General features: G+C 50.9%; 1 protein-coding gene across 2 annotated transcripts in view; it reads left to right on the top strand.

Moving 5' to 3' along the window:
• SLIT1 (slit guidance ligand 1) overlaps positions 1-25936 on the top strand; it is a 165723-nt gene extending 139787 nt beyond the window's left edge. The window contains exons 26-37 of one of the 2 annotated variants that reach the window (XM_043926435.1): positions 7462-7625; positions 11140-11264; positions 11546-11643; positions 14836-14975; positions 15154-15247; positions 18025-18162; positions 19462-19699; positions 21296-21426; positions 21915-22069; positions 23134-23422; positions 23980-24191; positions 24995-25936. In XM_043926435.1, the coding sequence (XP_043782370.1) occupies positions 7462-7625; positions 11140-11264; positions 11546-11643; positions 14836-14975; positions 15154-15247; positions 18025-18162; positions 19462-19699; positions 21296-21426; positions 21915-22069; positions 23134-23422; positions 23980-24191; positions 24995-25233 (2023 nt within the window). In that variant the 3' untranslated portion in view covers positions 25234-25936. The remainder of the gene's footprint in view (positions 1-7461; positions 7626-11139; positions 11265-11545; positions 11644-14835; positions 14976-15153; positions 15248-18024; positions 18163-19461; positions 19700-21295; positions 21427-21914; positions 22070-23133; positions 23423-23979; positions 24192-24994) is intronic. The other variant, XM_043926436.1, reaches the window with a different exon arrangement.
• Positions 25937-26299: the final 363 nt, after the last annotated feature.

Raw genomic sequence — 26299 nt, 5'->3', positions numbered from 1 at the left:
ATTCACAGGGTCTTGATTCTATCTATGTTTAGTAATTTTTGGTTGTGAGCTCATTGTTTGCTGATGTTAGGAATTCTGAGGACCTAAATTGGTCATGCTTCTCTCTAGAGAGTTCACGTGTGTGTCTTTGCTGGGCTAGGTCTGCTGCTGCTCTGGGCCCACACTGCTCTCCTCTCCCTTGCTTACCGCTGGGCTGTGCTGACCATCTGCTCCAGCTCTCCCGCTTGCCAGGAAAGGCCTTTTCAAGCATCTGGCCCACCTCTTCCTCCTTCGTGTGTCTTGTCTGTTTGCACGCATGCATGCTAAGTTGCTTCAGCCAAGTCCAACTCTGTGTGACTCTATGGACTGTAACCTGGCAAGCTCCTCTGTCCATGGGATTTTCCAGGCAAGAATAGTGGAGTGGGTTGCCATGCTGTCCTCCAAGGAATCTTCAGACCCAGGGATCAAACCTGCATCTCTTATGTCTCCTGCTTTGGCAGGCTGGTTCTTTACTGTTAGCAGCACCAGGGAAGTCTCTCTCTTTTGCTTGGGCTTTACCTCTCCTCCTTCCCTGTGAAAACTGAATGATGCCCAAGGATGTTCTGATCTTTCCCTCAGCTCAAAATCTAGAGGCTTTGCTTTTCAAAAGGGAAATAAACAACATTTTTTTTCCTCTTTAAAATTTATCTATTTTTTTTTTTAATTTATCTATTTTAATTGGAGGGTAATTACTTTTCAGTACTGTGATGGTTTTTGCATTCATCAACATGAATTGGCCATAGGTGTACATATGTCCTCTCTCTCCTGTTGAAAAAGAACATTCAGACATTGTAGCATATTTATGGGTAGAGAAAGAACAAAATGTGTATTTTGAAATGATATATCTAACTCTCAATTCCATTTTCAACTGAAATTTACTGATTCAAACAATCTTTGAGAGAAGAGCATTGAAACATCAGTTCAGTTCAGTTCAGTTCAGTCACTTGGCTGTGTCCGACTCTTTGCGACCCCATGGACTGCAGCACACCAGGCCTCCCTGTCCATCACTGACTCCCAGAGTTCACCCAAACTCATGTCCATTGAATTGGTGATGCCATCCAACCATCTCATCCCTTGTCATCCCCTCCTCCTCCCACCTTCAATCTTTCCCAGCATCAGGGTCTTTTAAGATGAGTCGGTTCTTTGCATCAGGTGGTCAAAGTATTGGAGTTTCAGCTTCAACATCAGTCCTTCCAATGAACACTCAGGACTGATCTCCTTTAGGATGGACTGGTTGGATCTCCTTGCAGTCCAAGGGACTCTCAAGAGTCTTCTCCAACACCACAGTTCAAAAGCATCAATTCTTTGGCGCCCAGCTTTCTTTAGAGTCCAACTCTAACATCCATACATGACCACTGGAAAAACCATAACCTTGACTAGATGGACCTTTGTTGGCAAAGTAATGTCTCTGCCTTTTAGTACATACACATGACCATATGTAAAATAGATAGCCAGTGGGAGTTTGATGTATGATGCAAGACACCCAATGCCAGTGCTTTGTGACAACCTGGAGGGATTGGGTGAGGAGGGAGGTGGAAGGGGAGTTCAAGAGGAAGACAATGTATGTTTTGTGTGAACAAAAACCTGAAGCTGCAAAGCCAGATTTTAAGCCCATGCCTGTCTATAAATTCAGACTTTAGGAGAACAGTGATATCAGGCTAGAAGCCAGATCTAGATCTAACTTGTTAGAAAAAAAGAAAAAAAACCCAATAAGTAGAGCTCAGTGGTAATTGGTAGAGCTCACTGGAAGTGGTAATTGGTAGAGTTCAGTGGAAGTGGTAATTGCAGAACAGGGCATTAGCACTACCAATTAGATATGTTTGTTAGTTGCCCTGTTTCCCCCTAAAATAGCATCTATGTGGAAGAAATCTCCCATTATTATGAAGCAACCTTGTGAATACATTCTTCCCTTTATACCCAGGGTTTCAAATGGAACTAGACAGCAGTCTGAGAAATGTACATATGTTTGTATTCAGGTGTGTGCCCAATGGAATATATGTGCATATACACACATGTAACTATTATTTCTTCTGCATGAGAAGATGCAACTATTTCTTGAGGATTCTGTGAGCAAGTACAAGGGGTCAAGGAATGGGAAAAGGATAGTACAGACTCACTGCATTCTTTCTGGGCTTCACGAAGGCCACAGGCAGTCTGAAGGGAAGGAGGGGCCCATGGCTCTGTCCCAAGTCAGGGGTTGCCCAAGAGTTAGCGTCCGGTGTTCCTGGCTCCCAGAGGTGACCTCTGTTCTTAGTGTGACTCTGACCTGGGCCTCTCCTCTTCACTGGCAATATGCAAGGTGGGTGGGTGGGCTGAGGGTGTGTGTGTGGGGGAGTGAGGTCCACCATATTTAAACCCCTTGAACTTTAGAGTAGGAATCAGGATGTGGCATTAGGTCTTTGTCTTGCCGTCAGCTTGCAGCAGGACCTCAGATGATTCATTCAGCTCTGGGTTCTTTCCTTGCCTGTACGCAGGTTATTTCTCATATACACCAGAGTTCTAACCACATGCCATAATCAGGCCATCGTGATTACGAGTGCTCCTCACCGCCTGCACATCTCTGCTGCTGTCCACTTGGATTTTACAGTTAACTCGTCTTTCCTCCATTTGTCTATCCATCCATCCTTCCATCAGCCAATATTTGCTATGTGCCAAATCCTGTGGCAAGGCTCCCCCATGTCATCCTTCATGTCTATAATCTGGCATTTTGTTGCCCCTAATCTGCTGCCTGCGGAAACACTAGACTTCTGAGTTCATTAAAAATTCGTTGTAAAAAGTGAATATGAAATGATTAGGTAAATCATGGGATGCCCATATGACAAAATAACAAGTAGTTAGTTATAATATTTATGACACTGTACTTTATTATTTGATAAAAATGCAGAATAAAGAGGATGATATAGTATGATTTCAGTTATGTATATATATACATATATACACACACATGAGCACAAGAGCTAGAAAGGAATAGATGAAAATTAAATTAGTTACATTTATGGAGTGGTAGATGATTCCTTTATTTTTTAGTTTATTTTGCTTTCATACTGAGGTTTGTGCATTTCTCCTGCTTGTAGGCAGGGGTTCATTTGGCAAATGAGGGGTTCTGCTGGTTCAGGCACCATGTGGGATTGGAGACACCTGCTCTCAGGGAGCTTCATTCCAGTAGAAGGAGGCAGGGATGCACATGAATAAGTTGCCTGGGAGGAGGAATAGCTCAGGTGAAGAGATTTTGAAGTTTTAGTATATGCTAAACTCTATAGTTGGCACCACTGTCGTAGGAGGTCTATTTCTATCTTGGTTATGTTAATAGAAGAAGCCCAGCGGGCCTTGGCACAAACAGATGAAATAGCTACTGTTTCAACTATTTCCAAGTTATACCAAAGATCAACAACACAGGGTTATTTATACTTTTGTTGGGGGATGAACCTGACTCCACAGTCCTTTTGGATTGATGAGTGGCCTGGCTGTCCCCACCACTGGTCTCAGCAGGGCCTGTGACTGTCCATGCCCTGGGAGTTCAGTCATTTTATCAGGAAAAATGGACTCCAGGTGAAAGTGAACTACTCGAACTAATAAAGTAGTCAGAAAAAAAGTAGTGTTTGGAGAAACAAAAGCTTGAAATGTTGAAATCAGGAGTTGCTCGCCATCTGTTCTGTATACTGACAAGTAAAACGTATTGGTCAAGCCAGAATGCCTAATTTTCAATAGCTTTGTATGTGACTTTGGTAGCTTTTATTATCTCTATATTGTATATATATAATAGAGAATAATATATATAAAAATAGAAAATAAAAAAATAGAGAATTATATATATATATATAAATATATACATACAGGTATGAAGAATTGGAAAGAGCATGACTTTGTTGCCATTTATGGGGAGGATTTATTCAGGAATTGGGAATTGTGACATCCTAAGATGTGTCCAGGGCCTCCACATTCACAACAGCTTTAGATTTAGTCTTCTGGACTTTTTCTCTAAATGAGTTATAAGACTGAGAGAAGAAGCCCTTCAGAATAAATTCTCTACTCCTGGCTCATTAGCAGAACACACTCCTGCAGTGTGCTACAAAAATACTTTCAATAAATTCTATATTTATCTTTTGAATAACATAATTACATTACCTCATACTATGTTAAAAATATCAGTCTGGTGAATATAGGTGTTTTAAATATACCACTGTTTGGTATTCTTGTTATTTTTCTAAGTCTTTCTTTTCTTTTCTTTTTTTTCATTTATTTTTATTAGTTGGAGGCTAATTACCTTACAACATTGTAGTGGTTTTTGCCATACATTGACATGAATCAGCCATGGGTTTACATGTGTTCTCCATCCTGATCCCCCCTCCTTCCTCCCTCCCCATCCCATCCCTCTGGGTCTTCCCAGTGCACCAGCCCTGAGGACTTGTCTCATGCATCCAGCCTGGGCTGGCGATCTGTTTCACACTTGATGATATACATGTTTCAATGCTATTCTCTCAGATCATCCCACCCTCGCCTTTTCCCACAGAGTCCAAAAGTCTGTTCTATACATCTGTGTCTCTTTTTCTGTCCTGCATATAGGGTTATCGTTACCATCTTTTAAAATTCCATATATATGCGTTAGTATACTGTATTGGTGTTTATCTTTCTGGCTTACTTCACTCTTTGTTTTCTTTTTTAACACAATGGAGCTTCAAAAAATCGAAGTGTCTGAACTTCCTCTACCTCTGAGAAGCCCTGGCAGTGTTCAGGGAAAAGAGGAAGGTGTTGCCCTGTCCCATTAGCCAGGATGGATGCTGTCAGCAAATCAGGACAGAAAAGATGAAATACACGTCGAGGCTGAACTGGCTTTCATTTTCCAAGCTACATTATTCCCTTGGCGCCCATTTCAGGCTCGATGTGCTTGTCTTTCTCCCCCTTCCAGATTGCAGGCTCTTTATCGAATCATAAAGTGAGCCCCAGAGATGTTAAGTGAGCCGCTCAAGGTCACCCGGGCAGTGAGCAGCTGCGCCCGGGGCCGGAGTCCAAGACTGTTGAGCCTGCTTTATAAGATGGGCCGTCATCAGCTGTATATTTGGGGGAATTCCTGCTCAGAATGGCTGCTGCTTTTATCAGACCCAACACATCGCCAGGGGAACTGCTTCCTCTGTGTTGCCCAGACACAGGCGGAAAATGCCAGTGCATCCATTTGGTACTTAATAAATGTGCTCATTCTCATGAACATTATATAGCCTAATGTTTTCACAATAATGTTGATACAAATGGACTTCAGATACGAGGCTCTGGTTTTTCTATTTGCTGGCTCAAAGACCACTGGCAACCTTTGTTTCCCCAGATCCATGTCTTGTTCATCTCTGAATCTCTCACTGTGGTTTAGTGAGAAGGTTATGAGCTTACCCACCAGCCTGGTCAAAGCCTAAGAGGTTGGCAGTGCACAGTGTCAGTGTCGGGGTGGGGATGTGAGGGAGCAGGCACACCCTTACCCTGCTGGCAAGTGTAAGTCGTTACAACCTTTTTTGGAGGCTGGCTGTGAACATTTTGGGCTTCCCTGTTAGCTCAGTTGGTAAAGAATCTGCCTGCAATGCAGGAGATCCTGGTTCAATTCCTGGGGTGGGAAGATCCCCTGGAGAAGGGAAAAGCTACCCACTCCAGTATTCTTGGGCTTCCCTTGTGGCTCAGCTGGTAAAAAAAAATCTGCCTGCAATGCAGGAGACCTGGATTTGATCCCTGGGTTGGGAAGATCCCCTGGAGAAGGGAAAAGCTACCCACTCCAGTATTCTGGCCTGGAGAATTCCATGGACTGTATAGTCCATGGAGCCCCAAAGAGTTGGATAGGACTGAGCGACTTTCACTTTCACTTCACTGTGAACATTTTACGTGCACTTTCTCTGCAACATGAATCCTCCTTCTAGGCATCTGTTCTAGAGAAATGCTCTCTCCTTGCAGAGATGCATGGACAAAGTGTTCACTGCCGCTGGAAACAACTGGAGTGTCTGGCAGTGAAAGCTATGAAGTGTCCATTCTTTGGGATGCTCTGAAGCAGTTTGATAAAATGAGGTGGATCCATAGAGCTGACCTGGAGAGGTCTCCAAGGCATGCTGTTTAGTGACAAGAAGCAGGCTGCTCATTAACTATGTGTGCTGGATGGATATGATCTCTTCTCATGAAGAACCAATCGTATGTGTAAATATGGGAAAGGATTGGAAGGCTACATATGGAGTATGATGACCATGTGACCATGGGTCCTGTGGTTGGCAGGGACAGTGGACTTTTTTGTAATGTGGATGTATTGTAGTTTCCTTAACCACTCCCCCACTGATGAACACGGGAGGCTTCCGGTCTTTCTGTCACAAACAGTGCTGAGATCAGTACCATTGCACAGATGCCTTTACACACTTGTGCAGGCACAGATCTGTGAGATGCTCCAGAAACAGAGTTGCTGGGTCAAAAGGCAACTGCATTGCTGACTAGATAGATATCAGGCAATCCCCCTCCATTGGAGTTCTGCCATCTTGCATTCCCATCAGTAACATAGGAATGTGCCTTTTTAAAAAATCAAGGTGAAATTCAAGGAATATAAAATTAACCATTTTAATGAATACAATTTAGTAGTATTGAGGACATTCACAATGTCATTTAAAGTGAGACTGTTGTGTGCCATGTCTGAAAATGATTTACAGTGAGAATGTGCTTATGCCCTTGTTTAATTGAAATTGAAGAGAAAAATTAAAGAGTATAGGCTTACAAAAAAAGAAGAGGGGACTTCCCTGGTGGTCCAGTGGCTAACACTCTGCTCCCTATGCCAGGGGCCAGGGTTCCATCCCTGGTCAGGGATCTAGATCCCATGTGCCGCAACTAAGACCTGGTGCAGTCAAATAATTAATTAATTAATTTTTTAAAAAAGAATTTAGGCTTTCAAGTCAGACAGCTCTAGATCTGGATCAGGGGGCTGTGCTTCACTGATTGTGTGACCCCAGGAAAATGACTTATTCCACGTGAGGCTCAGTTCCCACATCTTTGAGATGGAGAAGAGAAAGCTTATACTGTGAGGCTGATGAGAGGATTAGATGCACTAACAGGGGAGAAGCTGGTTCATCACAGCAGTGAATGTTGGTTCGTCTCTCCCTGGTACACCCTGGAGGCGGTGCTGACAGAGGCTCTGGCCTCAACAGCCTGAGTGCAAATCCTACCTCCCCACTTTCTCTGTGCATCTTGGGCAAGTGTCTTCACCTTTTGCGCTTCAGTTTCAACATGTAAAACGGGGTTAGTAGGGTGTGATGAGGACTGAGCGAGATCACAGGTATAAAGTACTTAAATCTGTCCTGGCTACACGGTTAGTGCTCACTGAATGGGGATGTTAGGGTTTTGCCAGCTCCGGGCATAATGCCTGGTACCCGGCACCCAGTGGGTGAGGAACTCCATGAAGGTGTAATGTCTGCTCCTCTCTGCTGTCTAACCCAGGGCCATCGGTGCCAACCCCCTGTACTGTGACTGCCGCCTACGCTGGCTGTCCGGCTGGGTGAAGACAGGCTACAAGGAACCGGGCATTGCCCGCTGCGCTGGGCCCCCAGACATGGAAGGCAAACTGCTCCTCACCACGCCTGCCAAGAAGTTTGAATGCCAAGGTGAGCCCAGGAGCGCGAGAGGGGATGGCGGGTACCGGGTTGCATCCCCCCACTTCCTGCTTCCCCCGTCAACCCTGGCAGGGCACTTCCAGACACTTCGGTGTCCCTGGGGTGACTGGCTGGGTGGGGGACAGGTGGCAGGAATGAGGCCTCTGCTGCTTGTTAGCATGACTGCCCTCTCGTCCTGACATACAGCAAGCAAAAAAAAATAAAAAATAAAAAAAGCCAGGCGGAAAATCTCAGGCTGTAAGGGCTCTAATCCCTCCCTGGGGTTATGTAAGGAAAATAAAAATAGCAGCAGTGTTTCTGGAAGCTCCAAGCCTCCCAGCAGTACAGGCACTCAGGCCTCCCTTTGGTAGGAATTGTGCTCAGCAATTAGCTTAAACCCCTGAGCCACTGGACCCAGCTGCTACCCTCCGGACATCTCTAGAAATCCAGGGCCTGGTGTGATTGGAGGCGCCTCACCCTGGGCCTTTGTAAACACGGGCTCGGGGACTGATTGACTGATTGACTGAAGGCCAAGGGAACCCTGCCGGGCAGAAGGCAGCGGCCGAGGGGCTGCCCCGGGCTTGGCTTGTGTGCAGGGGCACAGCTGCAGAAGGGCGCTGGAGGCTGTGGGACACGGCTCCTGCCCTCCACAAGCTCACAGACCACCAGCGGAAGTGAAACTGACAGCCGGAGGTTAATGAGGGAGCCCCGGGCCACCCTGTGTGCTATCACAGGAGCAACACTTCAGAAGGGTCCAGTCTGCGGCTTGGCTGGCAGCTGTTGGGAGCAGGCCAGTTTATGTTGAAATATTTGCTCGGTGTTTATTTAATGGGGTGGGACTGGCACTGATGAGAGGTTTGTGTGTGGGGTGTGTGTGTGTGTGTTTAAATTTAACTGGGGGCTTCCCTGGTGACTCAGTGGTAAAGAATCCGCCTGCAAATGTAGGAGACACAGGTTTGATCCTTGATCTGGGAAGATCCCACATGCCGCGAAGCAGCCAAGCCCGTACACCACAATTGCTGAGCCCACGTGCCGCGACTACTGAAGCCTGCAGGCCTTACAGCCCTGCTCCACAGCAAGAGAAGCCACTGCACGAGAAGCCTGAACACTGCAAGGAAGAGTAGCTAGCCCCCACTTGCCACAACAAGAGAAAAACCCATGTAGCAATGAAGACAAAACAGAGCCAAAAGTAAATAAATAATATATAGGAAGAAAGCTCCTTAAAAAAAATTTTTTTTATTGGAATACAGCATGCATAACAGAAAATTACACAGATAGTTAATGAAAGGCTCAGTGAATTTTCACAAATTGAACTCATCCAGGTCAAGAAGTAAGAGTTAGAAGTGGACATGGAACAAAAGACTGGTTCCAAATCAGGAAAGGAGTACGTCAAGGCTGTATATTGTCACCCTGCTTATTTAACTTATATGCAGAGTGCATCATGTGAAATGCCGGGCTGGATGAAGCACAAGCTGGAATCAAGATTGCCAGGAGTAATATCAATAACCTCGGATACGCAGATGATACCACCCTTAGGGCAGAAAGCGAAGAACTAAAGAGCCTCTTGATGAAAGTGAAAGAGGAGAGTGAAAAAGTTGGCTTAAAACTCAACATTCAGAAAACTAAGATCATGGCATCCAGTCCCATCACTTCATGGCAAATAGATGGGGAAACAATGGAAACAGTGACAGACTTTATTTTTTGGGCTCCAGAACCACTGCAGGTGGTGACTGCAGCCATGAAATTAAAAGATGCTTGCTCCTTGGAAGAAAAGCTATGACCAATCTAGACAGTATATTAAAAAGCAGAGACATTACTTTACCAACAAAGGTCCATATAGTCAAAGTTATGGTTTTTCCAGCAGCCATGTATGGATGTGAGAGTTGGACTCTAAAGAAAGCTGAGTGCCGAAGAATTGATGCTTTTGAACTGTGGTGTTGGAGAAGACTCTTGAGAGTCCCTTGGACTGCAAGGAGATCCAACCAGTCCATCCTAAAGGAAGTCAGTCCTGAATATTCATTGGAAGGACTGATGCTGAAGCTAAAACTCCAATACTTTGGCCATCTGACGCGAAGAACTGAGTCATTGGAAAAGACCCTGATTCTGGGAAAGATTGAAGGCAGGAGGAAAAGGGGACAACAGAGAATAAGATGGTTGAATGGCATCACTGACCTGGTGGACATGAGTTTGAGTAGGCTCTGGGAGTTGGTGATTGACAGGGAAGCCTGGTGTGCTGCAGTCCATGGGGTCGCGAAGAGTCGGACACGACTGAGCGACTAAACTGACTGACTGAGGTATCCAGCACCTGGATCAAGAAACAGAGCTCCACCTGTAATCCATGAGGATTCCCCTGCAGTTATTACTAGAAAGTGTTTCTCCTTCTAGTCAAACTCATGCATTTTCAGTAGAACTGATGTTTCTCTACTTCTAGAAAGAGTCTGAAGCGGAGTGAGTGAGTGAGTGAAAGTTGCTTAGTTGTGTCCGACTCTTTGCAACCCCATTGACTATACAGTCTAAGGAATTCTCCAGACCAGAATACTGGGGTGGGTAGTTTTTCCCTTCTCCAGGGGATCTTCCCAACCCAGGGATCGAACCCAGGTCTCCCGCATTGCGGGCAGATTCTTTACCAGCTGAGCCACAAGGGAAGCCCAAGAATACTAGAGTGGGTAGCCTATCCCTTCTCCAGGGGATCTTCCCAACCCAGGAATTGAACCAGGGTCTCCTGAGCTGCAGGCGGATTCTTTACCAACTGAGCTATGAGGGAAGCCCCTCTGATGTGGAAACCAACTTAACTGGCTGGTCTTACTATTTATTCTTGTGAGGTCCTCATGCTTCTCATGGGGGGCCGCCCCAGGCAGTCTGGCTGCTGGCTCCTCACCCATGTTCAAGTTCAAGGAAGGGCCACCAGTGAGTCCTGAAGGAGCTGGAGAAGGTCATGCCTGTGGCCAGAGAGGAGACAGTAAAGGGTCTTTCCCTGTTCAGCCTTGGAGAGAAACAAGTTCTAGGCAATGGACATTTTTTCTCCTAAGTGTGGCCTCCTCTCAGAGCTGGATCTCTTCTCTGCTGGAGTGGCCACCTTTGCTGTCCAGGCCAGCAAGTGACCGGGCTGACGTGGTTGCTGTGGAAGGGTATGAGGGGATGGAGAAAACCTCAGCTGATTTCTATAATAGTGACCATGACATTCTCACACCGGTGCTCCTGCTCTGCCCGCCACGTGGGAGCTCCTTACTATACAACACCCGCCTGCGAAGCACTTTTTTGGAATTATCTCATTTAGTCCTTCCAGCCCCATGAGGCAGGGGCTGTCTTTAACTCTGTTTTTACAGAGGAGGGTCCGGAGGCTGGAGAGGTGGATATGAAAGGAGGGTGAGCATGATCCAGAGGAAACACAGGGAGGGGCAAGAACCTTGGGGAGAGGGCTTCCACCACACGTCCCTGCACACCAGGATGCCGGGGTAGGGGTGGGGGTTCTGCCCAGCCCTGTCCCCCTGCCTCCCCGCTGCACTAATGTTCCCCCTTGCCTTAGGTCCCCCCACCCTGGCTGTCCAGGCCAAGTGTGATCCCTGCTTGTCCAGCCCGTGCCAGAACCAGGGCACCTGCCACAACGACCCCCTTGAGGTGTACAGGTGTGCCTGCCCCAGCGGCTACAAGGTGAGTGGGGGCTGAGGTAGGAGGTGGGGGACCTGCTCGAGGGCGCAGTATAGCAGGCTTGGGGCTGTCCTGTTGGTCACTCAGCCCACGGGGCCCAGGGTAGCTCCTGACTCAGAGCAGGAGCCCAAGTGAGTGTGTCATCCACGGCCTGACACGTGGCTGAGTAGACAAGTAACTCCCGGGACAGGCAGGCTGAGTCGCTGAGGGGGCTGGCTGGCCCTGCTGACTCACTGGCCCCGGGTCTCCCTGGGGTCCCCCCTGATCACTGACTTCCTCCCCAGGGCCGAGACTGTGAGGTGTCCCTGGACAGCTGTTCCAGCAGCCCCTGTGGAAATGGTGGGACCTGCCGCTCACATGAGGGCGAGGATGCTGGCTTCACGTGAGTTGCTTGGGGTCCGGGACTGGACCCTGGTGGGCAGGGTGTTGATGGGTCTGACCTCAGTGCCTGCTTCCTCTGAATGGGATGGCCCAGGGCCCTTGTGCTCTGGAAGATGGGGGGACAAGCTCAGGGGGAGCAGTCATTCACTCCAGATCACAGCCAGAGGCCTCTCCACACACCATCCCCTCACCCCCACTGGCCAAGCCCCCGATGCCCACAGACAGTGGAAGCACAGAGACTCTGGGGGATGCCCAGGTCACCCAGCAGGCTGGGTCAGGGTTGGGCTTAGAGCTCCTGCTCCAGGCTTCTCCCTGCTCTTGCCAGGTTCCAGGAGAGTCCTCCAAACGCACTGGGAACTGTCACCTAGGGCATATTCAGTGACAGTGCCAAGAGGCAGTGGCAGACGTTGTAAACGCCTATCGTTTCTATTAACCTCCAGTTGAAGCCAAACACCTGCTTGTTGGGCCAATGTTGTCCGAAGGGAGGGCCCTGAGCCAGGTCCTCAGGATCAAACCTCCACCTGAGCCCCTGGGAAGGGCTAGGGAAGCCTTCCCACAGGTGGGAGCAAGTCCTGGTCCCACCCTCCGGGGTCTTCCCCACCAGCTCATGGGTCACTGTGGTCGCATCATGGGCACGGGTTCCCCACTGCTCAGTGAAGGGCTAGACCTCGCCAAGATCCTCCACAGCTCATCCTGCAAGGCCTCCCAGTGCTGACATCGCCATGTGAGCCCCCCACTCACCCTGCTCCCCCGGAGCCTCTCGAGCCCTCCATCTTCCCAGAGTTCTCCTGTACCCAGAGCTTTTCTGAGGAGCACACAGAATTTAGTTGCTGAAAATAAATTGCCAGCTGAGCAAACTGACTCTTCAGAAAGTGATGTCAAGTCTACTGGCAGAAATGGTCAACCTGTCTCTGCAAACCCAAATTACCAGATGTAAAAAAAAAAAAAACCACTAAATGACCTTGTGGCAGGTGTCGCCTTGGAAGCAGCGTCCTTACAATAGGCTCTGACCCTCCTCTGGGCTTGGCAGCAGCTCCATCAAAGCCCCCACCTCATTGGCTAGGCTACTGGGGGGCGTGTCTGTGGAGGAGGGGGTGCAGCTGGGGGTAGCCCCTCACACTTGGCATTCCTACAGACTGGGGGGAGTTGTTGGAAGGGTTCTTTTGGTAGAAAGGGGTGCTTCCCTGAGTTACCTCCCAACCCTGAGACTTACAAGGGTCTCATCTGTTATCCACCCCTAGCCCTACCAGAGGGGACTTAGCTGAGATCCCCTTAACCCGCTTCAGACCTCTCTGGTGTCCCCCGCAATCTCGCAGGGGGAATGAAATTCCAGGACACACCCTGCAACAGGCTTCACACCTTTTTGTTCACATACCTGCTGCCCCAAACAGATTTTTTTACAATTATCAACTACTTCATGCATTCTTAAGTGACAGCTAAAATTTTTCATGGTAAATTTAAGTTTTCATTGCAAAAAAGGTCATTTCCAGGATATTGCACATATTATTAACACTTAAAAATAAAGGTGTCATTCTTTAAATCACTCTTTTCTCATTCTTCAGCAAAAAATCATTTTAAAATCACACGAAGGAGCTCCTCTTAAACAAGCTTCAAGTCTCATGTCATTTGTGTTTCTTCTCAAACTAGTATTTCTATTTTATTCCCCTCACCGCCACCCTCCCTGACTTTTTCTTCTACTGTAATCTGTTTTCATGTTAGAGAGGCTTTTCTTGAGCATCCTGTCATACCTTCCTGCCCCAACATGGGTATATAAGTTTAAATGGGAAGTTTTTTCACTTCTTTCTTGTCCCTATAAACCTCTGACGAAAGTTTCTTTTGCATTATCATTACAATGATCAATAATATACAGTTGATTAGAACAACATAGCTGTTTTTCAAATTTTGATTGATAATTATTACACATAAAAGTAACATTTTATTAGACTGTATCTCTTAATGAGATAGATGGAGCTTTTGTGTGTGGGTGTGCTTCCTTTTCTTCTCCTAATTGGTTCCTATGTCCAGACATGAATATTATGGAATATCAGAGGACTTAGCATCCAATCTATTCCTTTTTAAAATACATAGATAGCCCTCTCTCTATATATATATATGTATGTATATATATAGCTCTAAATGCTTAGAATGTTTGTTCACATAAATAAACCAGTGGGATTAGGAGTTTTATTATAGCCATGTCTCTCAATTACTTGAAACCCTTCCAAGTTAATACGTCAAAAACCCAGAGTGATCAGTCATCAAAAATTATTTTTAATGCTCTATCAGCTGATAGTTCCATGAGGTCTTCCTTCAATTACTTTTTAATGCACAGGATTGGAAACCTCTTGACTTGCAAAAGCATTTGTTCCTTCATTTTGAAAACATCAATATTCCTAATTGTCCTTTTATTTGGCACCAGAGGATCTTAAGCCCCAGGCATGGCCCACCTTGACTTCAGGCTGGAAGAGGTACCTGTGCACCTTTCTGGAGATCTGGGGCAGGTCAGTTAAGGGAGGAGTTCGTGCAGAACTTGAAGATGTGGAAATTAATTGCTCAGACCTCTGTGACCTGCAAATCCTTTAGAAAACCACAGTTGCCCCAGCGGGGAGTGTATCCCAGTTTGAAGATGACTAATATCCAGGACCTGACTCCTGCTCACCCCCCAGCCCTCTTCTCACCCCATCCCTGAAATATGTGCTCCTCAAGTCCTGAACTATATAGAGGAAACTGTAGGGTGTACTGTAAGGCTCTCTCTCCCCTAGGCTTTTACCCCCACTGCTTTCTCTCTCCTTCCTGTTCTCCCCTGTCAGAGTCCTTAGCTAACTCACCACCTCCTCCAGGAAGCCCGCCCTGGCCACTCCCCCCAGGGAGGAGCTAGGTGATCTCTGCCCCTTTGTCCACCTTTTCCAGCATCAGTTTCGCACCATCCTGGTCCTCAGTCTCTCCCTTGGTTGCCAGTCTCCCTGTTTTCACCCCCACTAGACAGAGTGATCTGTTGCCTGGATGCTCTGAAAACCTTCACCGGGTTGGTCTTGGTCACCTCTAACCCTCAGCATCTAACAAGGGCCTGATCCAGAGCAGGGACCGAAACTCTGGGCTGATGCTCTTGACTACTGGCCACAGGCTTACACCAGTGCCTCGGGAAGGCTGCCACCTGGCTGTGGGCCCACCCATCTCTCCCTGCTCCCCACAGGTGCTCCTGCCCCACCGGTTTTGAAGGACCGACCTGTGGGGTAGACACGGACGACTGTGTGGAGCACTCCTGTGCCAATGGGGGCACTTGCGTGGACGGCGTGGGCAACTACACCTGCCAATGCCCCCTGCAGTACTCAGGTAAGTGTGGCGGGGTTCAAAGGTCTGTGGGGAGCTGAGAACCAGTGCCCTGAGGCCTGGCCCGATGGGCAGAAGGCTGGGGCCCTGCCTTGGTGCCTGCAGGAGGTTTCTGCTGGGCTGGCCGCCTGGTGGAGCACGGGGGGCAGCTTCTCTCCTGCTCCCCCCATCTTTTCCCCAGGAAGGGCCTGTGAGCTGCTGGTGGACTTCTGCGCTCCAGATTTGAACCCGTGTCAGCATGAGGCCCAATGTGTGGGCACCCCCGATGGGCCCAGGTCAGTGTTGCCCATTTCTGGGGCCAGGGAAGGGCATGGGGCACCACGTCACCTCCCCTCTGCCCTCCCCAACCTGTTTCCTTGCCTGTCAGGTGCGTTGGTTTCGGCTGTATAGTCAGAGCCAGGGGTACGGTGGTGGTATTCATGGTCCGACAGACCTGAGTTTACATCATGACCTGGAATGGGTGGCTTGAACACTCATTTTTCTCAGTCTCAGTTTTCTCATCTGCAAACTGGGTGCACCAGTAGCTTCCTCCTGGGGTGGCTGGAAGGATTAGATAAGCCAATGCAGTGGAAAGCACTTACCTCCATGTCTGACATTTGAAAAGTACTCAATAAATAACTAGTCAAGGTCCACAATTTCTCATTGCCAATTGCAAAATACACAAAACTCTGAAAACCAAATGACCGTTTGATAGAAAAATTTGATCCAGTCAATGTATTTGGTATTAAAAACTGACCTGCACTGGTAGGAGGCTGCTTACAGTCTCCCATGTAGAGGGAATATGCGTAGAGTTTGCAGTAGAATGTGAGCATGTTTAATTAAGGGGAGACCCCAGATTCAACTGGCATGTTTCATAGTACACAGTTAGAGACATTGTATTGGGGCTTCCCTGGTGGCTCAGGTGGTAAAAAGAAAAAAAAAAAAAAATCCGTCTGCAATGCAGGAGACCCGAGTTCAATTCCTGGGTTGAGAAAATCCCCTGGAGAAGGGAATGGTAACCCACTCTAGGGTTCTTGCCTGGATAATTCCACCGACAGAGGAGCCTGGTGGGCTACAGTCCATGGAGTCGCAAAGAGTCAGACATGACTGAAAGACTAACACTAATGAGACATTGTATTACCATTCCCAAATCCAAAAAGTCCGGAATTTCAAAACCTGTCTGGCCTCGGGAGGGTTGGATAAGGGGTCCTTGACTGTTGTCACCATCGTTATTACTGGCCTATGTAGAAGTACTTGTCACCGGCAGATTGCAATGTGAAGATCATGGGTTTTTCAGATGTTGCTCCCCCCTGCAGTTTTGCAAGCAGGTCTCAATTCTGGGACCCTGTTCCACCTGTCAGGGCAGCACAGTGGTAGGGCTTCTTTAGGTCTGTGGCTGAGGGATCCAACCCCAGCCACTCAGGCCAAGGCAGAGGATGGAGTCCCTCAGGGACTTAGCCAGGTAGGAGCTGCCAGAACCTCATGGGCAGGAAGCGAGAGCTGGGGGACACTGAGGCCCAGATCTTAGATCAAGGGGCTGCACAGGAGCCTCCATCCAGATAGTGGACAGATGCTGCCCTCCTGGCTGAGCCAGCATGTGGGCTTGGCAGAGCAGACCAAAAAGCAGTGGCAGAGCAAGTGGCATGCCTGCTCCGCAGAGGGACTGGACCTCGGAGGCTGGACTGAAGCAGCACTGGGCATTGTCAGTCAGATACTGCCGAGACAGTCCTTCACAGCACAGAGACGGAGCACCCAGTGAGTGTATAGTGCATATTTACTCAACCTCCTGTCTTGGAGGAAGGTGGGAACTGCCAGACACTCAGCTGTGCCTGGCATTGTACCTGGAACCTAGCAAGTGTTCAGTATGCATTCATTCATTGAATGAATGGATAAGTGAAATGTCAATGAATGAGTTGGTTGGGTGCATAGCTACTGTTACACTTTTCAGACTGCAGCTCAAGACCCACCTTGTAATAGACTGTGATCAGTTGGGTGGACCAAGATTAAGCTAAAACAAAAAACAAAAAAAAAAAAGAAAGAAAGAAAATATCAGAGATCATCATACCCTTTTTTATAGTAAGGATTGTATTGTGGCATAAAACTGGTTTCAGCGGAGTGTGTGTGTGTTTACTGGGTGAAAGGTGTTTCTTACTGCTTGAAAAACACTGGAAATGAGTTTTTAAAAAATCACACAGGTGCACTTACTTGCCAGGTTGTGTAGTTGAGCTGTGGAGTCTAGTTTGGAAGCGTTTCTGGCAAGGGTTGCTTACCGGCAGCTTCCTGGAGAAGGTGAGCTATTGGCCTGGCTGGATCGAGGCAGGGAGAGAGGAGGGTGTACCAGAATCAACAGGCGTGAAGGCAGAGAAGTGTAGCAGGGTATGGATTGCTGCCCGTGGAGACAGGTCTGACCACAGAGTGGCTTGTTATGTGGGGAGCAGGACGGGGAGCATCGGGCAAGGTCGCGACTGAACAGGGTGGAGGGCATGCTCTCTATTTGATAGGCAAATAGTTGGCACATGTGGACTGACTCAGGAGAGCAGCAAGCCACGGTGTGAGCTGGGAAGCTGGGAACTGGCCTGGAGCCAGAAGGTCACGGGGAGGAGAGCCCTAGCCTGACTGAGGCCCAGGAGGCTGGGCCGGTGCAGCTGGGAGGCTGGGGAAGGGGGATGGATGAGCCGTATGTGACTCAGAGCCGCGCACTGGAGGGCGGGGGACAGGCTGCTGGGCAGGTTGAGAAGGGGCTGAAGGTTGACCTTGGGTGTGCTGTTGGTGCTGAGGGTGGGTGCTCCACAAGCATTTGTCTCCTCCAGCCGTGGGGTATCCACTCTCCCAGCCCAGAGCACCCCCATCCTGCCTGCAGCCCCCACAAGCTCTCGTCCTGCACTAGTAAAGGGTCCCATGACGGATGGTGGCATCTTGACATCTAGGGCTCCGTGTGACTTCCTGGGGGACCCCACAGACCCACAGGACCGTGGGGTTCTCTGTCATATGTATAGCCCCAGGGTGCTGCAGGCTCCAGGCTGAGGTCTGGGCTGCATGTGAGGCTGACGTCCGTCACCTGTGCCCACCCCAGGTGTGAGTGTGCGCCAGGTTACGCAGGTGACAACTGCAGTGAGAACCAGGATGACTGCAGGGACCACCGCTGCCAGAATGGCGCCCAGTGTGTGGACGAAGCCAATGGCTACTCCTGCCTCTGTACTCAGGGCTACAGGTGAGCGGCCTCTGGAGTCTGGAGGCACCAAGGGTGACTGGCTCCTCCGAGCGGTCAGCTCGGGGGCTGGCAGGAGGCCCCAGGCATGACTAGCGGGAGTGAGTGAGGGCAGAGCCTGGGAGCATTAACTGTCGCTATGCCAGTCACCGTCTCACCTGGGGAGAGTTCCTCAGTGGCTCAGGGCACAGGCAGAGGGTGCCTGCCCTGATTGACGGAGGGAGCAGGAGGTGGGCATAGATGACCAGGCAGCGCTCCATTCACTTACCTGCCCAGTGGCTCCCTGAAGACATGCCCTGCATTAAAGGTCACTTACTTTTGCATCTCGGCCTCTCTGGGAGGTTGGGTGGGCAGGGCACCTGCCTTCCTTCTGGTCACCCACCTCCCATGTTCTGCTTGTATCTTCTTTTAAAAAGCAGTTTTATTGAGATATGACTTATATACCATATAATTCACCCAGTTAAGGTGTAGAATTCAGTGGCTTTTTTGTATAATCTCTGAGTTAGGCATCCATTGCCACAATCAATTTTAGAAGATTTTCATTACCCCAAAGAAACTCCATACTTATCTATTACCACAACCCTCCTCCATCTCAACTTTAGGCAACCACCAACCTACTAATGTCTATGTCTATAGATTTGCTTATTCTGAATATTTCATATAAATGGAATCAACAATCTGTGGTCCTTTGTGATTGGCTTTCACTTAGCATCATGTTTTAGAGTTCTCCATGTGGAAGCATGTATCAGAATGTCATTCCTTTTAATGGCTGAATAATTTTCCACTGTATGGATATACCACATTTGTTTGTCCATTCATTGTTGATAAGACATTTGTGTTGTTTCTACTTTTATTTTTTTGCTATTGTGCATATTGGATGCTACAGAGTCTTCTCTTTTGTTTTGTCATAAGTTTCAGTTTTGTTTTCTGCAAAGTGGGTCTAGTAAAACCTGCTACCAAAGTTTGCTCATATGAGCACTGAGGGCTTCTTAAAGCTAATGTGCACACAAGTCACCTGGGATCTTGTTAAAAACCAGCTTCAATAGGCTTTTCATCCCTGACAAGTGCTCAGGTGATGTTGATGCTGTTGGTCCAGGGACCACACTTGTTTCTCGCCTGATTTCTCAGCATCCTCTGGCTCTTAGTTCTCAGAGGGAGTGTCCATCGGGAGCATCCATCGGGAGCATCTCCCATGGCTTTAAAGTGTCCCAAGATGTTCAGTGAGTTTCTCTCCAGCACCGTGGGAAAGGAAGACGCCCCACTTGCTCCTGCCGTCTCTGACCCGAGTCCTTTCCCTCCCAGTGGTCAGCTCTGTGAGACCCCTCCCAGACCACCTGCCCCCAGGAGCCCCTGTGAAGGGACTGAGTGTCAGAATGGGGCCAACTGTGTGGACCAGGGCAATGGGCCCGTGTGCCAGTGCCTCCCCGGCTTTGGCGGCCCTGAATGTGAGAAGCTGCTCAGTGTTAACTTCGTGGATCGGGACACCTACCTGCAGTTCACGGACCTGCAGAACTGGCCGCGGGCCAACATCACGCTGCAGGTGCGTGCCCGGGGCACCCGGTCAGAGAGCAACCCTGGTCTCAGGTCAGAGCACCATCAGGACAGTGGGGAGGACTCTGTGTTTGGATGTGGGTATCAAGATCTCAGCTTGAACTAGTTTAAGCACAGTTGGAAAGGTTATTGGGTTACAAAACCAGCCTCAGAGAAGGGCAGGGGTGGAGGTGGTCTCATGGGTGACTGGATCCAGAAAATCAAACTTACCAGGAGCTCCTCCCACCATCACTTGTCTCAATGACTCCTCAGCTTCAGCCTCCAACGCTGCAGACAGGCTTTCTCCATGTGGCTGGAATACGGCCACAGCTCGCCCTGTGTTCCCTTATTTTGCCATTCCATGTCTTAAATTCCACTGAGAACATCATTATGTTGAGGGAAAGAAAAGCAAGTCCCACTTCCACAGCATTGTTTGCTAAACATTTCTTGGGGGAGGGAGAGTATTGCATATCACATGATAAGAAAAATTAAACCCCTCTTTAGTCATCTCTTTCCCCCAAATTCCATTCCCTGTCCCTACTGCCACGCTACAGTTCATGGTGTTGCAAAGTCGGGCACGACTGAGCGACTAAACATACACACACATCCCAACCTCCATATCTTTCTTCTCTCTTTTATTTGTCCTCTTCTCTTTCCTTTTTCTCAGAACCTTTTAGCCTCTCAAACATGCTCACTCTGCTCTCCATCACCTGATCACCTCTCCAAAATCCTGTCCACTCACATTGTCCACATGCAAGACCACAGCTAACTTAACTCTTCAACAAAATAAAGCTCATGGAAACCCTGCCCAGCCATTGCCTCGGGCACATCCTTGGAGACGCTCGGTTTAGCCTGGTCTCCCACTGCTGGCTCTCCCTGCCAACTCTAGTTGGACCACAGTCAGCAGCCTCAGGGAAGGTCGCTGATTGGCCTGTCTCAGGCTACTTGCCCATCCCTGGACCAATCACTGAGTCCAGGGGGACAGGGCACTATGACTGGACCAGACTGGCCCACGTGTCAGCTCTACAGACCAGGGGGTCAGCATCTTTCCCAGAAGAGGGACAGAGCAGGAAAAAACCACCATGGCTCCCACAGCATCATCACAGCAGAATCTCTCTCCCGAGGCACAACTCCAGCTTTTGCTTTGGCTCCAGTGACAAGCGCTTGCTTCCACAGTTGTTCTAGCTATTTGAGAGTCTTTCTGAATTTCTCCTCTCTGTAGGTTCCATCCTGGTCCCAAGGCAGCTTCCTGAGGCACACAGAACAGGATACCCCACAGCTACTCTGTTCTCTCTGGGCTTGGGTCCCAAGCTCTTATATACCCCCAGCACAGAGTTTCCAGGCCTCAGCTGGCCCATTTGTCCTCCCCTGGCCATGGCCGGACTGGCAGTGGATGGGATTCTAGTGGGATTGGGGGAAGGGGGAGTGGGAGAGAGGACTGCCAGCCTGGGTCAGCACCCACTGAAGGCTATGTCACTCACACAGGCAGGGGAGGACAGTTCTGCACGCATTTCTCTTGTAATGGTGGGTCCTCCTTCTGCCCCACCCGCCAGCCTGTGCTGCTGCTGCGTGGGGTGGGGTGGGAGAGAAAGTGCCATTGCCATAGGTCTCCACGGCAGAAGACAATGGGATCCTGCTGTACAATGGGGACAACGATCACATTGCAGTGGAGCTCTACCAGGGCCACGTGCGCGTCAGTTATGACCCGGGCAGCTACCCCAGCTCCGCCATCTACAGGTAGTGCTTCCTCCTACCCACCAGCTGCCTTCAAGGGCTGGGGAGGGGGGGTTGCTGCCACAGAGAGGTCTTCTGGGCCAAGAGCAGGTGGTTATCAGGACTCCCAGAAACCTGGGCTGCCCAAGTGGAAATGGCATTCAAACTGCTGAGTCCAGTCCCACACTGGGTCTGAGGATCTGGGGCCTGAGCTGTGGTCCCAAGCTTCCCCATCCCACCACCACCTCACCGGGGGCTCCATAGTGAGGAGGGGAGGCTGATTAGTTGGAAACCCCTGCCTCAAACTCCTCAGCTTTCCCAAGAGAGTCCCCCAAAGGGGAACAGGAGGGGCCAGGTCAGAGGCCACCGAGTTCCCACAGTCCTTTCTCTCGGAGATTTGGTTTCTTGGGAAGCGGGTGCTGGACCAGAGGCCTTTCTGGGGAAGTGCCTGGGCAGGCACGGGTCAAACTGAAGGCCATTCCCTGGGGTGGGGGCACCTCATCTTCTTCCAGCACTGAGACGATCAACGATGGGCAGTTCCACACAGTTGAGCTGGTCACCTTTGACCAGATGGTGAATCTCTCCATCGATGGCGGCAGCCCCATGACCATGGACAACTTCGGCAAACACTACACACTAAACAGCGACGCCCCCCTCTATGTGGGAGGTGAGGACCTGGCCTGGGTGGAGCTGTAGCCGGCCGTCCCCGGGCCTCTCCATTGTGTGGTGGTTATTCCAGGTGGGGCCTCTCTTGCCCTCTGGCCTGAAGCTTGCCAGGATCAGGACTGTCCTGTGGGGGACATTCCAAGGTGGCAGTGAGGGTTGGGGAGGTCCTAGTAAATGGCCAAGCTACTGGTGGATTGTCCTCCTTGCCTGGAGCCCACGCTCCTTGCTGCCCACCCCAGACTGACCAAGAAGGATGGAAATGTGAGTTGGACCTGCAGCCTGGCCTGGGAGGGGGCTTGGCCTTTCCCAGCCACCTTTTGCATGGTAGCCACTTTTCCTCTTGGCTTTAGGCCAGAAGGGGGCTTGTCAGTCATTCAGGGTCCATTCTCGGGGCCCTCGGGAGTCCCACGCACAGACTCCTTGCATCAGCTGGGGACCTCCCAATGGGGCTTACAGGCTTCACGGGTAGATGACCCCACCCAGCACCTGAGAACGTTTCTAGGTCCCAATGGGACAGGTTTCTAGCTGCAGCGGGGCCATCTCAGTGCCGTGGAGGGCCTTGCTGAGACTCTGGACAGATATGAGGGATGGGGTCTTGGATGTTAAACCCAGCTCTGCTGTTTACTGGTCGTGCAATTTCTTTGAGCACGGAAATCAAAGGGGTTTCAGCAGCTCTAAAGTCAGAGGGTTGCTGTGAAGTGATGACCACGAAAGTGGGTGACAAAGTGCTGTACACACGAGTTCGGGGCCCAAGTCCTTCGCTGCTGGGAAGTAAACGCTGAGCTTCTGGGCAGGAGCCTTGGATGGGGGTGGCCAGGCTTAGGCACCCAGAGCATCTCTTGTCAGCTGATCACAAGGAAAAGAGCTTTTCCATTTCTCCTGGGAAGGAAGTCTGGCCCCTCTAAGGTGGCAAAAGAAACATTGGCTCTGGGTTGCAGAGACTGGGGGACAGATGCTGAGGGCACTAGGGAACACTGTAGATATGCCCAGCAGACCTCAGAGTGGGGTGCTGGGCATGGTCTGAGCCCAGCTCAGCCTAGCTCTGACCCCTCCCCTCCATCCCAGGGATGCCGGTGGATGTGAATTCAGCTGCCTTCCGCCTGTGGCAGATCCTCAATGGCACCAGCTTCCATGGCTGCATCCGAAACCTGTACATCAACAACGAGTTGCAGGACTTCACCAAGACACGGATGAAGCCAGGCGTGGTGCCCGGCTGTGAGCCCTGCCGGAAACTCTACTGCCTGCATGGCATCTGTCAGCCCAATGCCACCCCGGGGCCCGTGTGCCACTGTGAGGCCGGCTGGGGGGGCCTGCACTGTGACCAGCCAGCCGACGGCCCCTGCCATGGCCACAAGTGAGCCCTGCCCACCTGTGGGTTCCCTTCCCTCCCCCGAAAGTTCCACTTCCCCATGGTGAGGAAGTGTTAGTTACTCACTTGTGTCCGACTCTTTGCGACCCCATGGACTGGGGCCCGCCAGGCTCCTCTGTCCATGGAATTCTCCAGGCAAGAACACTGGAGTGGGTTGCCATTCCCTTCTCCAGGGGATCTTCCTGACCCCAGGGACCGAACCCGGGTCTCCTGCATTGCAGGCAGATTCTTTATTGTCTGAGCTACCAGGGAAGCCCCCATGGTAAGGAAAGACTATACATTTAAACCCCCAGATTGGAACATGTAGCCTAACACAGGGTTTTTATTAATTTTTCTTGGTTTTTAGTTTTTATTAACAGGCAAAGGACCCTAGGGACAAACACAGAAGGACATTTTGCTCCCTTTGTTTCAGTTTTGGGAACTAAATAACAGCCCGTGAAGCCCAGGGCTGCAGGGCTGGTGGGGGGTGGGGAGGGCTCCCCTCGGGTGGGCTTGGACTGGCTCTGGCCTGTCCTCACAGTGACTCTTCTCTGTCCCTCCAGGTGTGTCCACGGGAAGTGCGTGCCTCTGGATGCTCTTTCCTACAGCTGCCAGTGCCAGGATGGGTACTCGGGGGCCCTGTGCAACCAGGCCGGGGCACCTGCAGACCCCTGTGGGGGCCTGCGGTGCCTGCGTGGCCACTGCCAGGCCTCAGCCACCAAGGGGGCACACTGTGTGTGTGACCCCGGCTTTTCGGGCGAGCTGTGTGAGCAAGGTCAGGGGCCCCCCTCCTGACATGCCCTCTGCAGGGTCCCTCCCCACAGCTGGCTTTAGCGACTTGACTTTTCTTTTCCCCAACCTCAGCGGCCCCTCTGTGCCCCTCTCCCCTCCTTGGGGGCAGTAGTGCTCGCAACCTTCTGGGCTCTGAGCCCCACCCTCAGACCAATGCTCTGTCTCTCCCTGGCCCAGCTTGCTTTGCAACCCCTTTTTCTGGGCTCAGTGCCCCTTCTGGCTGGGGTCTCCCCTCACAGAAGAGACGACCAGGGTAATAGCATCTTAGCCCATCATCTTGGGACCTGGAGAACAGCAGGAGGTCTGAGAGCTGGGGACTCCTTCCCAGACCCTTCTGGTCCACATGACCAAGATGGTCAAGGGTCTTCCACTGAAGGGGGTAGGGAGGAACCTGAGAAATCCAGAACTCAAGCACCTTCAGGTCCCCTAGGCCAGACCCTCTGGCTCCAATTCCGTCTCTGACATCATTGCCTCCCAGGCTTCCAGCCACTTCTTGAGCCCACCTTACTGGCGCAGCCCAATCTGTCCTGGAGGTCCTTGGCTGCTAGAAAATTCTTCCTTTCCTCTGCCCTCACTGTGGGCCCAGGAGGAGGCCTGTGCATGTGCATGCCGGGTAGGGAGGATGCAGGGATGGAGGTGGGGTCTGAGAGCCCAGAGGGCCGGGTCCAAGGCTGCTGTCCCCGACTCCTGCTCGTTTTTTCCTTCTCCTCTTCCTCCTGCCTCCCCAGGGCAGTGCTGGCCCTCGGGTGTGCCCTGAGGCTTTCTCTTGGTGTCTGTCCCATCCAGAGTCCGAATGCCGGGGGGACCCTGTCCGGGACTTTCACCAGGTCCAGAGGGGCTATGCCATCTGCCGGACCACGCGCCCGCTGTCGTGGGTGGAGTGCCGGGGCTCATGTCCGGGCCAGGGCTGCTGCCAGGGGCTGCGGCTGAAGCGGAGGAAGTTCACCTTTGAGTGCAGCGACGGGACCTCTTTTGCTGAGGAGGTGGAGAAGCCCACGAAGTGTGGCTGTGCCCTCTGCGCGTAGCGCCTGGAGTGCACGGGGAGGGGAGAGGGCGGGAGAGGGGGCGCGGCCGCAGCAGAGACCGAGTGGCCGGCATCTGGGCCGGGGTGCTGGCCATCACCACGGAGTCGCCTAGGCACCCCGCCCTCCGGTGGCGGGTCGGGCCAGAACCACCTTTCTAAAGCCGAGGGCGCCGCAACTGGCGGGGCGGGGCGGGTGGGCGTGGCCCGGGCTGCAGTCCGCCCTCTCCGGAAGTGCCTTGCACAAATAGGCGCTTAATAAATACTTGTTGAATGAATGTGTGCGTGAGGTCAGGCCAAGAAGTGCAGAATGGTGACACCTCCTCTTTGCCTGCTTCCTGGGTCTCAGGAAGGGACTGCCCCTTCCCAAAATAGACGTCCCCTCTCCCCTGTGGCCCGGGCAGGCCCCCCTGCCCCCTGCAGATAACCTTGAAGTACTCCCAACCTCCCCTGGGGCAGCCGGCCTGGCTTTTGGCTTTTGCTGCGCGTCTGGTGGTAGGCCGGGCTGCGGAGGGGAAGGGCACCCTCCTGCTGGCCAGGACGGGACCAACCCCTGCCCCCCCCCCCCCCCCCCGCCCCCGACCCCGGGGCACTGAATGGAAGCCACTCCTTGCTTGGGAACGGGCCTGGGGGTGGCGGTAGATCTTAGGACCAGACCTCTGAATCCTAAAGTTATGGGATGACTTAACAATTTCAAGGAGGGTGCTCGTGTGGAGATAAATGACCGCTGGGATTGCTTAGGGTGGGGACCCCACCAAAGAGGACAGAGGGGTTCTTGCTTCCAGCTGAATAAACATCACCACCTCCTGACATTAGCCACCAAGGAGGCATTGGTCCTGGGCTTCCCCAGCCACGAGCCAGCCATCAGCTGCTGGCTAGCCCTTGGTAGAGGTCTTTGGGGCTGTAGGGGGATTGGGCCAGGCTGCAGGTCCAGGGAGAGGTCTCGTCCCATGTAAATTGGGCTCAGAGCTCCTTGTGCTGCAGACCTGTTGGGAGCAGTGGCTTAGACATCAGGAAACCTCTGCTGGCTCTGTCACTCCAGGCAAACTTCTTTCCCATGGGCCTCAGTC

This window comes from Cervus elaphus, chromosome 15 (genome assembly GCF_910594005.1).
Source record: "Cervus elaphus chromosome 15, mCerEla1.1, whole genome shotgun sequence".
Taxonomy (NCBI): Eukaryota; Metazoa; Chordata; class Mammalia; order Artiodactyla; family Cervidae; genus Cervus; species Cervus elaphus.
This window is presented reverse-complemented; position numbering and strand designations above follow the sequence as displayed.